The sequence below is a fragment of the Sapajus apella genome, unplaced genomic scaffold (assembly GCF_009761245.1).
Source record: "Sapajus apella isolate SASKATOON/1434 unplaced genomic scaffold, GSC_monkey_1.0 scaffold3, whole genome shotgun sequence".
Taxonomy (NCBI): domain Eukaryota; kingdom Metazoa; phylum Chordata; class Mammalia; order Primates; family Cebidae; genus Sapajus; species Sapajus apella.
This window is the reverse complement of record NW_022436943.1, coordinates 61,019,455-61,032,925: the sequence shown is the minus strand read 5'-3', so window position 1 is coordinate 61,032,925 and position 13,471 is coordinate 61,019,455. Positions and strand designations below refer to the sequence as shown.

The 13,471-nt window shown below is 45.4% G+C and overlaps 1 protein-coding gene across 3 annotated transcripts in view; it reads left to right on the top strand.

The window, feature by feature from the left end:
* The window catches only part of FAM135B (family with sequence similarity 135 member B), a 350,423-nt gene that overhangs the window by 297,081 nt on the left and 39,871 nt on the right, over positions 1–13,471 (top strand). For all 3 annotated transcript variants that reach the window (XM_032254400.1, XM_032254381.1, XM_032254390.1), the window contains 2 exons: positions 7,082–7,237; positions 8,040–8,113. In XM_032254400.1, the coding sequence (XP_032110291.1) occupies positions 7,082–7,237; positions 8,040–8,113 (230 nt within the window). The remainder of the gene's footprint in view (positions 1–7,081; positions 7,238–8,039; positions 8,114–13,471) is intronic.

Genomic DNA, 13,471 nt, shown 5'->3' with positions numbered 1-13,471 from the left:
TGTACCCTCCTAGCAGGTGCTACTAATGATAAGCGCAGCCAGTAAGCATGAGGGAGCAGCTTCTGATTGTGGGCAGCGTGTTTTGTTGGTTTTGGGGGGTGCGGGAGATTGTGTGTTTGGGGTTTGTTTCTTTCATGTGTTTGTTTGCTTTGACCAATCTTCTCGCCAGAGGGTTTTTAAGTGCACTGGTCCATTTACCAACCTTTTGAAGTCGGTTATTCTGGAGGGCACTCAGGTCTGGTGAGGCCCAGTGGCTTCTCAAGGTCCTGCTGTGGAGGAGCTGATCTCAAATTCAAGGGGGCAAAGAGCATAAGTGGCCCTGCAGCATACCATCCACCTTCCAGCAACGAGTGAAAGAAAGCAGTTCCGAGAAACTAAGCAGGTATTCTACGCTGGTCCCATTGATTAGTGTGCTACACATGTGCTCATTGTGTCCTCGTTTTGATGCTGAGATGTAGGTTTTATTAGGCCTGCTTCTTAGTAGGGACACTAAAGCTTTGGGGGCTGGCTGTCCACCGTGGCCACTGTTACCTCTTCCTTCCCTGTCTTGCAGGTCAGGGAAGCCCTGATGCTAGGACTTCACAGCACTAACTCTAGAGGACAACTCTGAGCTTAGATTATTGAGAGCCTACCCAGGGCCGCTGGGGAACACCAAGCTCAGCTAGACACAGGTGGTTTAAGAAACACCAGTTTCTCTCTCCAATTTTAGAGCTTATCACACTTCAGTGTGCACATGAATACCTGGGGATCTTGTTAAAATGTACATTTGGATTCTTTTGGGCTGAGGTGGGGCAGGAGATTCTGCAATTCAGACAAGTTCCCAGGAGACAATGGTGCAGCTGGGATTTCATGTACCGCGGTTTGAACAGTGAGTATCTGAACTCTAAAACTTCACTGGGGGTCACCCTGTAGGTGGACATCCAGCAGGCACACAGCTGTCTCCTTGTCCCCCTCTGCCATGCCGTGAAGTGGGGCACAGGGTTCAGCTCTTCTCTGCCCAGCCTTTTCTGCAGCAGCACACACACAGCATCTCTCCGGAGGTTTCAGGGCCTTGGCAGTAGTGCCCAGCCTGCCTTCCTATGGGTTGTCCTATGAAATGGGGAAGCTTCTGGGCCCAGTGAGACGTCACCACACTACAGGATCACACTTCACAGGGACTTCTTCTGTAACCACAAGCCCAGTATGGTGGAGACCTTATCTGACTCATCTTTGGCTCTGCACAGCCTCCCATACAGAGCGTGCTGCAGGAAGCACAGAAACCAACAGGCAAATCTTACTGTCCTGGTTAAAACTCCTGGTACTTCCTGTTCACTGGCAGGATGAAGGCCCGATGGCTTAGGATGAAAGTCAAAGCCATGGGTATGTGATGCTCTCTTACCAGTCCCTGAGGTGCCCCAGCCCTCCTGCACACCTTGTATTTCAGACCTTCAGGGGGAAAACTAGGATCCTTACCCCAGCGTCTTTCTGCAAGCTATGGCCTCTGTCTGGATGATGCCATCTTGTTTTTATTCCTGACACAATCCCCACCAGCCTACAAAGCCCAAACCAAAGGCTGACTTCTCGGTAAACCATCTGAGATCCTGGGATCTGAGAGCTCCTGGTGAGTTCCTGGGTCTCACGGTGCTGCACTCCATCCCAGCCATTGCTCAGTGAAGTTTAATCATTTGTGTGACTTTTTTCTTACTCCACTAAGCCATGAACTCCTGCATAGAAGAGACTGAGTTCTATTTATATTTGGAGCCTGTTACGAAAACATATGAAGTGTGAGAAATATTTGCTGAAGCAGAATGCAAAACAAGTCTCCAAATAGCACCAGGTAGAGAATAGATCCCAAAGTAATTATCAAACTGAACTCAAGTCAGGATCTTGGATTTCATTTTCATTGATAAAAGTCTTCCAGGGCCTGCACAGTGGCTCATGCCTGTAATACCAGAACTTTGGGGGACTGAGGAGGGTGGATCATGAAGTTAAGAGATGGAGACCATCCTGATCAAAACGGTGAAACCTTGTCTCTACTAAAAATCCAAAAAATTAGCTGGTCATGGTGGTGCACACCTGTAGTCCCAGCTACTCAGGAAGCTAAGGCAGGAGAATCACTTGAGCCTGGGAGGTGGAGGTTGCAGTGAGCTGAGATCACACCACTGCACTCCAGCCTGTGACAGAATGAGACTCCATCTCAAAAAAGAAAAAAAGTCTACCAAAACAACTTGAATTTTCTTTCATCCACATCACCCTTGGTCCAAAGTCATGTAAGTGGATGCAGAAACTGCAGAACTATTGCTACGTTGTGGTTATAAGAATCCTTGAACATCTGAAGGAAAAATAAATTCTCAATGAAGGAGGTATCAAGTGAGTCCCATGCCAGAAGTCTCCAGGTGTATCCTCTGAGTTTAAAGAGCTTGATAAATGCAAAGTTTTCAGGAGATTCCTCCTGTCATCTGCAAATATATATGGAAGCGAGTTGAGCAGACCTGTGAGCATGCTGTTGTAATACATGCAGCGGGACAGGAGCCACCATGCATGTCCACACAGCATTTAGAGGGGTTAATGAGAGGCTGCATTGCATGGGAACTAAACAGGGCTTTGGAGCTGGGCTTCCTGGGTCCAGACGTTGCCTCCCACTTGCTATCTGTAATCTTGGGCATGTTGCTTCACCTTCCAGTGCCTGAGTGACTCCATCCATAAAATAAGAGTGATAATATCAGATTTATGGGTGGGATTACTGTAAGGATTAAGTCATTAAGTAAATTAAAATGTCTGTAAAGCTCTTGGCTCACAGTGCCCTGTAACTCTCAATGGGCGGTGTTACCACTGTTGTTTTTAGACCCCCTCTTGTATATGTAGGAGAGGGCGCCTGGATGGATGGCAGTGATCTGAGATCTGAAACAGGAGACACCACAGGTGTAGTGTGTGTATGCACACAAGGTGTTGGGGAGGGATTGTTGATAAAGATGAGGACATGCACAAAGGCAGGGGTTGTGACAAAGCAGGGGTTTGTAATCCTGGCTGCCCATTAAAATCATCTAGGAAAAATGTGCAAATGTTTCATGCTTGGGCCACACCCTCAGGAAAGCTGAGATGGGCCCCAACATTGGTGGACTTACAGCCTCCCAGAGATTGTGGTGGGCAACCATAATTGAGGACCAGTGAGAGAGCGTAGTATGTTCATGGCATGTAAAGCAGGCTTCTCTTGACTTAATGTCTGTTCACCTTGAAGACCTAATGTAGGTTATCACCTCCTCCAGGAAGCCTTCCATGACCCTTCTACAGTACTCAGTATGTATCTCTTGCACAGTACTTTACAGATATATTATAATTATCTAATGGAATAGCTATAACACGATCATATGTCTCTTCCGGGTCTGTATGCATTTATGCTTGGCTTCCCAGAGCTTGGCACAGCCCTGGGATGGAACTGGCTCTCAGTGAGCAGAGCAAGGGAGTGAGGGAGTGAGCAAAGATGCTTGGTTAGTGCCTGGGTGATGAGGACAAAAGTGTGGCAGGCATGGATGGCAGGGCCTTTTTTCAGGGTGTTTCAGCTGTGATAGCTCTGGGCTGCAGCTGCCTCCTTGTTAGAGTAAAGGGCCTCCTCGGTCTCTGGAAGAAAGCCTTCCAAGCCCACCATCTGTGATTGCACAGGCCCGGGCATCTGTGCAACAGAAAAGTCCCCTTGTGGCTTAATTAGAGGCTTCTTTAACCTCATCTAAAGCCATTTCTATAATCAACTAGAGGAAATATAATCCTCCCAAAGACACATTTAATGAATAGCTTGTCTTTTTTCTCTTTTTGACTCTGGTGGCTGAGCTCTGGATTAATGCTGTCCTCGCTGGTGCCACTGTGGTGGTGGGGGGCAGTGTGGGGGGATGATGGTGCTCGGAGGGAGGGAACAAAGAACCCTGGAAAAGGCAGTCTGAGTTCTGGAGGCCTGGGATACCTCCCACTGACACCGAGCTGCCTGTTCATTTTGAAAGAGTCACTGACCCCTCCTATCTATCAGCCACTGGGGCTGGGAGTGCTGAGAAGGCTAAAGCTCAAAATGCAGGCAAACAGCGATGTAGGGGTAAAGCAAGCAACGTGTGTGTAGGCCTGCCGTGAGCGATGCCTGTGCGGGTCAAGCACACGTCGAGGAGGAGGAGCTTAGACTTACAGGCGGGGCATTGGAGAAGTTTCCAGGGTCATCAGAAACAATATGGACTGCGCATGGACTCTATGCATCTAAAATAAAAGTTGAAATTATTTTTTAAAAAAGAATAAACCAAACACTGCATGTTCTCACTCATAAGTGGGAGTTGAACAATGAGAACATATGTATGTAGGAAGAGGAACATCACATACCGGGGCCTGTTGGGGGGTGGGGGGATAGAAGAGGGAGTGGGGGAATGGGGGAGAGATAGGAGGGGGTAGGGAGCTAGGGGAGGAATAGCAGGGAGCAGGGGGATTGGGGAGGGAAAGCATTAGGAGAAACACCTACTGTAGATGGCGGGGTGATGGATACAGCCAACCACCATGGCACGTGTATACCTAGGTAACTAAACTGCATGTTCTGCACATGTACCCCAGAACTTAAAGTACAATTTAAAAAAGAATAAAAAAGAAACAAGGAGACACAAAATTGGCTTCTTAAATGGTTACCTGGTAGAGGATGGACAAGTCCAACGTGATGAAGAGAAGGGAAACTGCAAGGTGACAGAAGGTGCTGCAGGGATACCATGCAGCCTGAACGAGGGCCTGGGGTTGGAGAGAGCCAGGTGTGTATGCAGCCCACGTGTGGCTGGGAATGGGCGTGTGCATTGGGCTCGGCCGGGAGGTACGCAGAGGTGAGGTGGGAGACGCTTTCAGGGGCAGTAGTGCCATGATAGATGGGAATGGGCCAACAGTGGACACTCCCTATTTGTCCCTTGCCTGCCCCAGAGCCAGTACTGGAAGGAAAGCTTCCATCAGAAGAAAGTGCAGGCCATCCCCTCATGTTGGAGTTTTGTGGTTTGTGTCATCATCACAGACTTACCTTACCTTTCAGAAAAAGTAGCTCAGAGATGATGCTGTGGCTGAATGTTGTTCCGTATCTGGAAGCAAGTCATTCATGATAAAGCAAAAATCTGCAACATTTAGAGAACCTTACTGTGTGCCAAACCCCTCCTTCCCTCTTTTTCTTACTCTGGGATGCCCCACTGTACCCAATCAGTCTCCATCTAGCACCAGTTTTCAGTCTAAGAATAGCAGAAGAAATGTCCAGCATTTCAAGCTCTTTGGACTTGGATCTCCTCATGTGTTATTACATCCAAAAGCAGTAATTTTCTTTGCATTCTCACTTTACAGATGGAGAAACTGAGGCACAGGGCAAGGAAGGGAAAGGAATGGATTGGATGTGGCTGTGGCTATGTGTCCCTGGCCTATTGTGTATGGTAGAGAGTGCCGTGACACTTTTAATTATTAACTCTATTCCTATTTCCACCACTGAACAAGGCTCCACACAGACAGAAACTCGCTCTTGTTCAACTCTGAATTCTCTCTCATTCCAAACATGTGCCTGGGACATGGAAGTTACTCATTAAATGCTTGAATAAGTGCTGAAGCTTAGAGGTCAGTGACAGACTTTGGCAACTGGCTTTCTGCCATCCTCAGAGATGTGAACCCTCTTGTCACCTCTACAGAATTCAAGTTTCTCTCCCAAAAGATGGCTCTCTTGGCTCTGAATTGCAGCCCTCTAAAGCGCTTCTGTCTAGAGGGTCTCTCCCAAAGCCTCTAGGCCCTCTCTAGTCTAATTCCTCTTAGTTTTAGTTAATGCAACTAGGAATCCTCCTTAAGAAATGTGCAGTGAAACCAGGTATCGGGGCTCATGCCTGTAATCCCAACACTCTGAGGCAGGTGGATCACTTGAGCCCAGGAGTTCGACACCAGCCTGGGAAACATAGTGAGACCCCATCTCTACAAAAAGTTGTCTGGGTGAAGTGGCATATACCTGTAGTCCTGGCTACTCCAGAGGCTGACAGGAGGATTGCTGCAGCCTGGGAGTTCAAGGCTACAGTGAACCATGATCATACCACTACACTCCAGCCTGGGTCACAGAGCGAGACCCTGTCTCTCAAAGAAAAAATGTGGAGTAATGTGAGGAGGATGGTGGAGAAAAGCTATGGAGCATCTACTATGCACAAACCGCCTCACTCCTCAGGTGCTGTGAGGTTATAGAGATGCTCTCTTCTCTCAGGAGGTGTTTTAAACACTTACCATGTGAAGGTGGCATGGTGATGTGGCTTCATAGTCATACACCTCTCCAATTGGATCCCTGCTCTGCGTAAGACTGCGCATTCTTTTACTAACTCTTGTTTCACTTCCTGTAATTGAATGGTCACAGTAACTCTACCAGAGGGTGGCTGGGGATTACATGAGGAGCACCGTAAAGTGCCCAGTGTTGACTTTCCAAACAGGAGAGAGTAATGATTGGAAGTTATAACTGCTGTAAAGTACTATGTCCAGAATGTGATGGGACACAGAGTAGAGTCCAGTATATGGATCTGGGCTATCTTGAAGAGTTTGGGGAGAATGTGAGTAAAGGTTTCCAGCTGGTGGCAACTGCAAATACATCATAAAGCGTTCTTGACTCTGGGAATTGAAAGGCAGGGAGAATTGAGTTTTATGGTGATGGGATTAGAAGGCTTGGATAGAAAAGTTGAAAGGGTTTATCCAGGATAAACAAAGAGAGAGGAAAACTATTAGAGGTGCAAGATCTTTATGGAACCCTAAGAGTAAGCTGTATTTAGAACATGCATGAAAGTAAAATGAAATGGAAGAGATACACCGGGACTTGGTAGTGGGTGATCTTGCCTGCTAAGGGCTGTGGGTGCTTTTCTGTAGACAGCCAGGAACTACCCAAATAATTTATTGTTGCCATTGCTGTTTTAGCTTCCAGATCAAACATGATAACATGATCCTGTAGTCCTATGAGGTGTAATATAATGCTACAGATGTGCGGAGAAAGGAGAGTGATTTATTGAAAACAGAAAAGTCAGTAAAGGCTTCAGGAGGAAGACTGCAATGCCTTCATGGTCAGGGGCCTTGACTACCACCTTTTTTGCCTCTCCAGATGTTGAACAATCCAGAGAAGATTGCCGAGCAGATAAGCAAGGATCTGGCCTGGCTCACCTCCCACATGATGGCTCTGTGGACCCAGTTCCTGGACACAGTCACTCTGCACTCCCAAGTGACCACTTATCTCACCCAGGAGCACCACACCCTGAGGGTGAGTCACCAGGTGGTGCACATTCTCCAGTCACATGCATTTGATTTCTTTGGAGGAAACTTTATGAGAATTAGATCAAGCACTGGGATTGGCCTCTAGATCTTCTTGCTTTCCTGCCTCCACCATGAACATGCAGGGCGGCATTGGGAACTTACCTAGCCTCTCAGGCCTTTGCTGTGTCATTCATAGAATTCCTGCTGTGGTAATCCCAGAGGATGTCAGAGCCTATTACAAGGAATATTATAAGTGCTTAGAAAAGACTTTGGAAACAGTGCTTTCTAACATAAAACATTGCTCTCTGTGTATTTCTCTGCCACCAGCTTAGGTGCACATAGTGGGTGCTAATGCATAATTAAATATGCTGGTATTTAGACCAACATCTTGTTATAACAAGATGACGAAACATATGAAGGTCAGAGTACACAAAATATTGAGAGAACATACATGGTGGGCTTTGGGAATTCAGTTTCACCTGCATTTATGTATGGACCCTGTTCACAGAGGTTTTATATTCTAGTAGAATAAATAAGACCTCAAGTTAAAAATAATAGGAAAAGCAACGTAAGAACAGTTTTATAGACTGCATTAACCTCTGTTTGTAAACCAAGTGTGGGCTAAGAGATGTAAATGAGAGAGATCAGCTTGGAGGCATATCAAGACTGTTTCAGAACCTTCAGGTCATGGGCACGGCTCTCCTCCTATTAGAAAATGCCATTCATCTCTTTGACCTCAATTAAAAAAGAGAAAGTGCAGGTAATATCTAGCTAAAGAATTGAACTGTTGACGTTGTTTTATTCTGCAGGTCCGAAGGTTTTCTGAGGCCTTCTTTTATATGGAGCACCAAAAACTTGCGGTCCTGACATTTCAGGAGAATCTGTAAGTCATCTATTGCATGCTCACTTGACTCCTAAAAGCAGCCACCCCAGACAGGCTTGTTAAAAGTTACTCTTGACTTCCTCACTGGATGTGAAGGGGAGAAGTCTGCCCACCTCTGCACTTTCTGTCTGCATTTCCTCTGCAGGCACAAGAGTGTCAGACAGCTTGCAGAGGTGGGAGCTGGCAGGTGGCAGAGAAGGTCACCAGCCCAAACTTTCTTTTGTTGAGTGTCATGGTTTTGTAGACAGAATCAAGGAGCCCTAGGTCCCTGAAGACATCTGTGCTGAGCCCTCTGCAAAATGAATTAGAAGCAGGTGGTGTGGCCACAAACTATGTCGGAAAAACACAGAATTCGCCTGAGACTCTGCGGTAACTATGAAATGCATTTGGCATAAGAATTAAGTCTGAACTACCAAATTAGGAGGGCTGATGAATTTCTAAGTTTGTCTTCTTCCTGAAAAAACAAAATGAAAATTACTCAATGAATTGTGAGGGTTGATGGAGGATGAGGTCACACTCTCATAGATTCCCCAGGTGAGCAGCAGCAGAGAATCCTTTAACATGTTTTGTCCTCTGCTCTACAATCCAAGGGTTTCATTTTGCTTCCAAACGATATGGTCACCTCAGAAATTAAATGTGGATGGAATAATGTTTGAGATGCCATAGCAAGAATAGAAGGAGAAACACTCAAGACCCATCCATCACTCAAGACAGACCTGGAGACCTTTTCGCCTTTCTCATTAGAATCCTATTTTCTCCCCACACTTTGTTCTGTTTGGAAAGTACAGTGACATTCACAGCTTGTCTCATGGATTCAGCAAGTGAGGGAGCTACACCAAGGGAAGCACAGCTGTGTGTTGAAAAGACTAGTCTAGGAATTTCTACAGTCGTCCACTCACTCATTTATTCCTTTATCCCAGTACCCAGCTAGAACTGGGAGAACATATTTTCTAGAACTAAAATAAAAGAAGAGCTAATCTGATGACACATATAAACATAACTGTGAGGGTCACTGAGAAAAATATTGCATATCAAGATCCCTGCAGGAAATCTTCTTTCCAGAGTCACAGCAACAATAGGTAAACCTTAGATTGTGGAGCCATGGTTACATTCTCAAGGAGTGTGAGCACACATAGAGGAGACAGACTCAAAGACCACTGCTCTCCTGGAAGAGCTTTGGAACACCGACCACCGGTACAAACTGCAGATGACCCAGTACTTAGATTGCATGGGTTCGAGACCCTATTCCTGCATTTATTAGCAGTTGGTCTTGGGAGAGTTATGTTTCTGTCCTTCTTGTTTTTTTTTTTTTTTTTTCTCACCCCCATCCAGTCTCAGCTTCCTCATCCACATAGTGGGTAAGGTAGCATTTGGGAGGACATAATGGGCACTTCCATGCACAGGGAATGCATGGAACTAGCCACAGACTCTGCTCAGAAAATGTTAGACGGTGCCTGAAGAAATAAGCAAATGTGTATTGTCCACATAGGAGTGGTAATACGGCAAGAATGCAGTAAAGGTGCTGTATACATGGGTCACTCATCCTAGTCAAGAAACAGGCAAGGTAGAAATTATGTAATTTCAAGTTTTGACAAGTAGAAGAAAAAAGGCAAGATAAGAACATAGAAAATGAAGAGAAATGGGGTATGACCAGTGCCCTCATAAATGTTTAACAACCAGCTTTCAGAAGAGCAAAAACAGACAAACGGCGAACTGCCTTTGTAGTGTTTGCTGGTTTCTTCTGTGCAAATGTTTTCACAGTGGTCAATTTCAGGCTGCCAGTGTGCTATCACTGAATATGGAATCGGGAAAGGGTGTGCAGAGTTAGCCATTGCAAACCAGTGTGAATGGGCTGCAGTGCAGCAGCAATGAGTAGAGGAGAAAGTCTGTTTTAGGCAAAGTGATAAGAAAAAGTCTTTTTGAAGAAGTGAGATCTGAAGAGTGTCTGGGGTTACAGCAAGCCATGCCATGACATACGAGGATACTGTTTAGGCAGACAGAATGGTTGTCGTAAAAGTGCTGATACAGAAGCACAATGTGTTGGAAGAGCAGCAAGAAGGCAAGTGTAGCTAGAATAGAGTGAGAAAGTAGTAGAGGCGAGGGGGGCGGAGGGCAGCAGGGACCCAACCGTGTGGGGGCTTGTCAGCCGGAAAAAGACTTCGGACTGTGTACTGTGATAATTATGGTTAATGCTTTTGTTTTTCTTTTACCAGCAAATGAGGATGGGCCTTGTCATTTCAAATCTTACATACAAGATTTGAAATCTTGATTCTGTAACTTGTAATGATAGTGACATCAAACTATTTACTGAATCTCTTATATCTAATTTTCTTTTAGCTGTAAAGGGAAGTTTCCTTCATTCAATAAATAATGTATTTAGTGTTGACTGTGCATTAGTCACAATTTGGGGTGTTGGATATTCAACAGTGAATAAATCAGACAAATCCGTTATCTCATTGAGCTTATGTTTTGACAATGGAAGGCATACAAGTACATAGATATGATATGCTAAGCGGTAATGAGTGTTATGGGAAACATACATCTGTGTGAGAGGAACAGAGAGTACTAGTTCATGGAATTGTCACAGGAGGTCTCCTGGAGAAGGTGATGGTTGAGTGGAGACCTGATTCAGGTGGGAGATGGAGCTCCCTAGGTCCCTAGGAGATTGTAGTGTTTATCCTCTGAGTGACTTTAGAGATGAGAGAATGTTGTAAGCTTTCAATGAAGAGTAGACATTAACAGAAAACATAAATCATAGACTAAGATAGGAGGGATACTACTCTGGAAAAAGTATAGGTTTAGCCAGGTCATCAAGAATAAGAAGAGCTAAAAACAGAGGGAGAATTTTATTTCAGACTGAGAAAATTGCTAGAGAAAAGGTACGAAGTGCTGTGAAGAGAAGTGAGGCTTACCGTGGGATAGTGAAGAGGGGTGATGCAGGGCTGGCACCTGTGCGTGAACGTGGTTCTGCACACCTGGAGGTCAGAGCTGGAGAGAGGTCGTTGCCCCAGGGAGGTCATGCTGCTCACACACAAGACAGTGGCACACTCCCAATCAGGATGGACATAGGGCAATGCACATGGCCCAGGTGAAACTCATCTGTCAAGACACATTTTGTTCAGGCTCAGATTAAATTGTGTTTCTCAAACAGTGGATCACAATCATTTAGTGGACAGTGAAATCAACTTAGCGTATTTGGAATAGTACTACTTCTTAAATGAAATAGGATAGGAGAGGAGGGAATAAGAAAGGACAGGGCAGGGCGGAATAGAGGTATAAGGAAGGAGTGTTGGCTGAAACTTTTGCTTCAGTACATGCGTTTCTCGGGGGATGTGATTGCACTGCATTGCCTTGGAAATGAAGACCATCTTTTGCCTTGGGTCGTAATTTTTGAGACGTGTTCACAGATGATTTAGAATTGGTCAGCAGCAAGGGTGTGTGTTATTGTTCCTCTTCTCTGTTTTACCAATGTCTAGCCAGTGCTTTCCGCACAGCAAGGAGGTGTTGAGTGAAAGTTTGCTGAGGAATGAATGTGGAAGGGGTGATGGGAAGAAGACCTATCCTGATGGGCTCGTTTTCATAACAATAACTATGAGATATCACTCTGACTTTTACATTTCCTGTGTTGATAATTTTAAGTTTTAACTTTTGAAGAGGAATTGATTCTCAGAGATGCTATGTCCATAGGGTTGAACACAATAGGCATTTTACCTGGTGTGAATAAACAGGCACTTATTCATGGTGCTTAGTCTATTGAAGTTACTCTGATCAGAAACTTGAGTGCTTTATATACTTTGGCTCATTTAATGTTCACATTAACTCAATGAGGTAGGTACTAATATTTTCCCCGCTCTAAAGAAGAAGAAACTGAGGAATCCTGGGCTCAGAGAGGTTAAGTCACTTACCTTAGACCACACAGCCAGCAAGTGACACAAACATGGATCTGTTGGACCCCAGAGACCACACTCATAACCTCTTGGCTTTGGCTTCTCTGTGCACTGTTGAGCCATCATCCTAAGGAACATATGAGAAGAAATAAAGTGAAAAGGAGATTTTTGAACCCCTGAAATAGAAGTATCCTCATGCTTTCGTGCTGTATTCCTGGAGTCAGGATTACAGTCCTATAGCATGAGCTCAAACTCAGGTAAACCTGACGTTGAAAAGAACAGATGAGCCAGGTCCTGTATGCTCCAGGAGACTCCTTCCCTATGTGCCACACAGAATAACCTAACTAAAACCCAAGGATTCTGCCTGAGTGCTCAGAATGGAAGTGTCTCTGCCTACTGTGCCAACAACTGGTTTCCAAGCAAACTCTGCTCCCCAGAGTGTCATTTAGATGGATGAGGAGGGGCCCATGTGCTGAATGGGGCCACGCATGGAGCATGCACAGACACAGGTGTGCAAGGCTGACCTATGCAGGCTTCCTTCCAGGCTAGTCTCTTCCCACTGGTATGGCTTCTGCAGTGGGGGATCGGTGGGGAGAGGAGTGCGCAGGGAGGGGATTGGGAGGTGACAGTTTGACAAGGCCAAGGCAGAGTTCAGATTCCTGTTTGGATCCTCTTGAGGATAAGGAATGAGGACTTCTTATTCAGTTAATGCTACTCTTAGTTGTTTATACGTGTTTACTTACTCAGGTCCCTTTCTCCTTCCCTTCCTCCCTCCCTCTGCATGATTATTCGTCATCCATTATATCCAGGAACTGACCTGGGTGCTTTCCATACAGTGATTTAGAAAACAAACAAGGTAGACAAGGTCTCAGCCCTCAATGTACAGAGAAGACAATAAATACATTTGTAAATAAGCAAAAAAATTTAAGACAGGGCTAAAAAAACCAGGTGATAGAAAGTTCCTGATTTGACCGAATAGGACCAGTGGCTCTCTAAAGTAGGGTGTTAAAGGAGAACAGTTCAGAGAAGGTGATATTGACACTAAGGGCTGAAGGTGGGAAGAAGCCCCAGAGGACAGAACATTACAAGTGGAGGTAATGGCCAGTGCAAAGGCCCTGAGGCCACACACAGCCTGAAAGCTGCACCAAAGATCTAGGAGAACGTCAGTGGGGCAGGAGGGCTGTGTGAAGAGGCAGGTGGACGAGTTACAGTGATGGCTGGGATGGGGGTCATTCAGAGCCTTGGAGGGTCAGCAGTCAGGATTCACTCCCAGTTTTGCTAATAATAAACTCAACTCCAATTCCACATTCTCCTGGTTTGCTTAAGTCAGAGAGAACATGTTTTTTTTTTTTTTTCTTTAAATATTGGTCAAGTATTGTTGCCTTTTAATTGACCTTTCTTAACCTATCCCTCTTTGTTCTCCACAGAACCCTATAAAACATAATCACATCAACATGCATTGTACATGCAG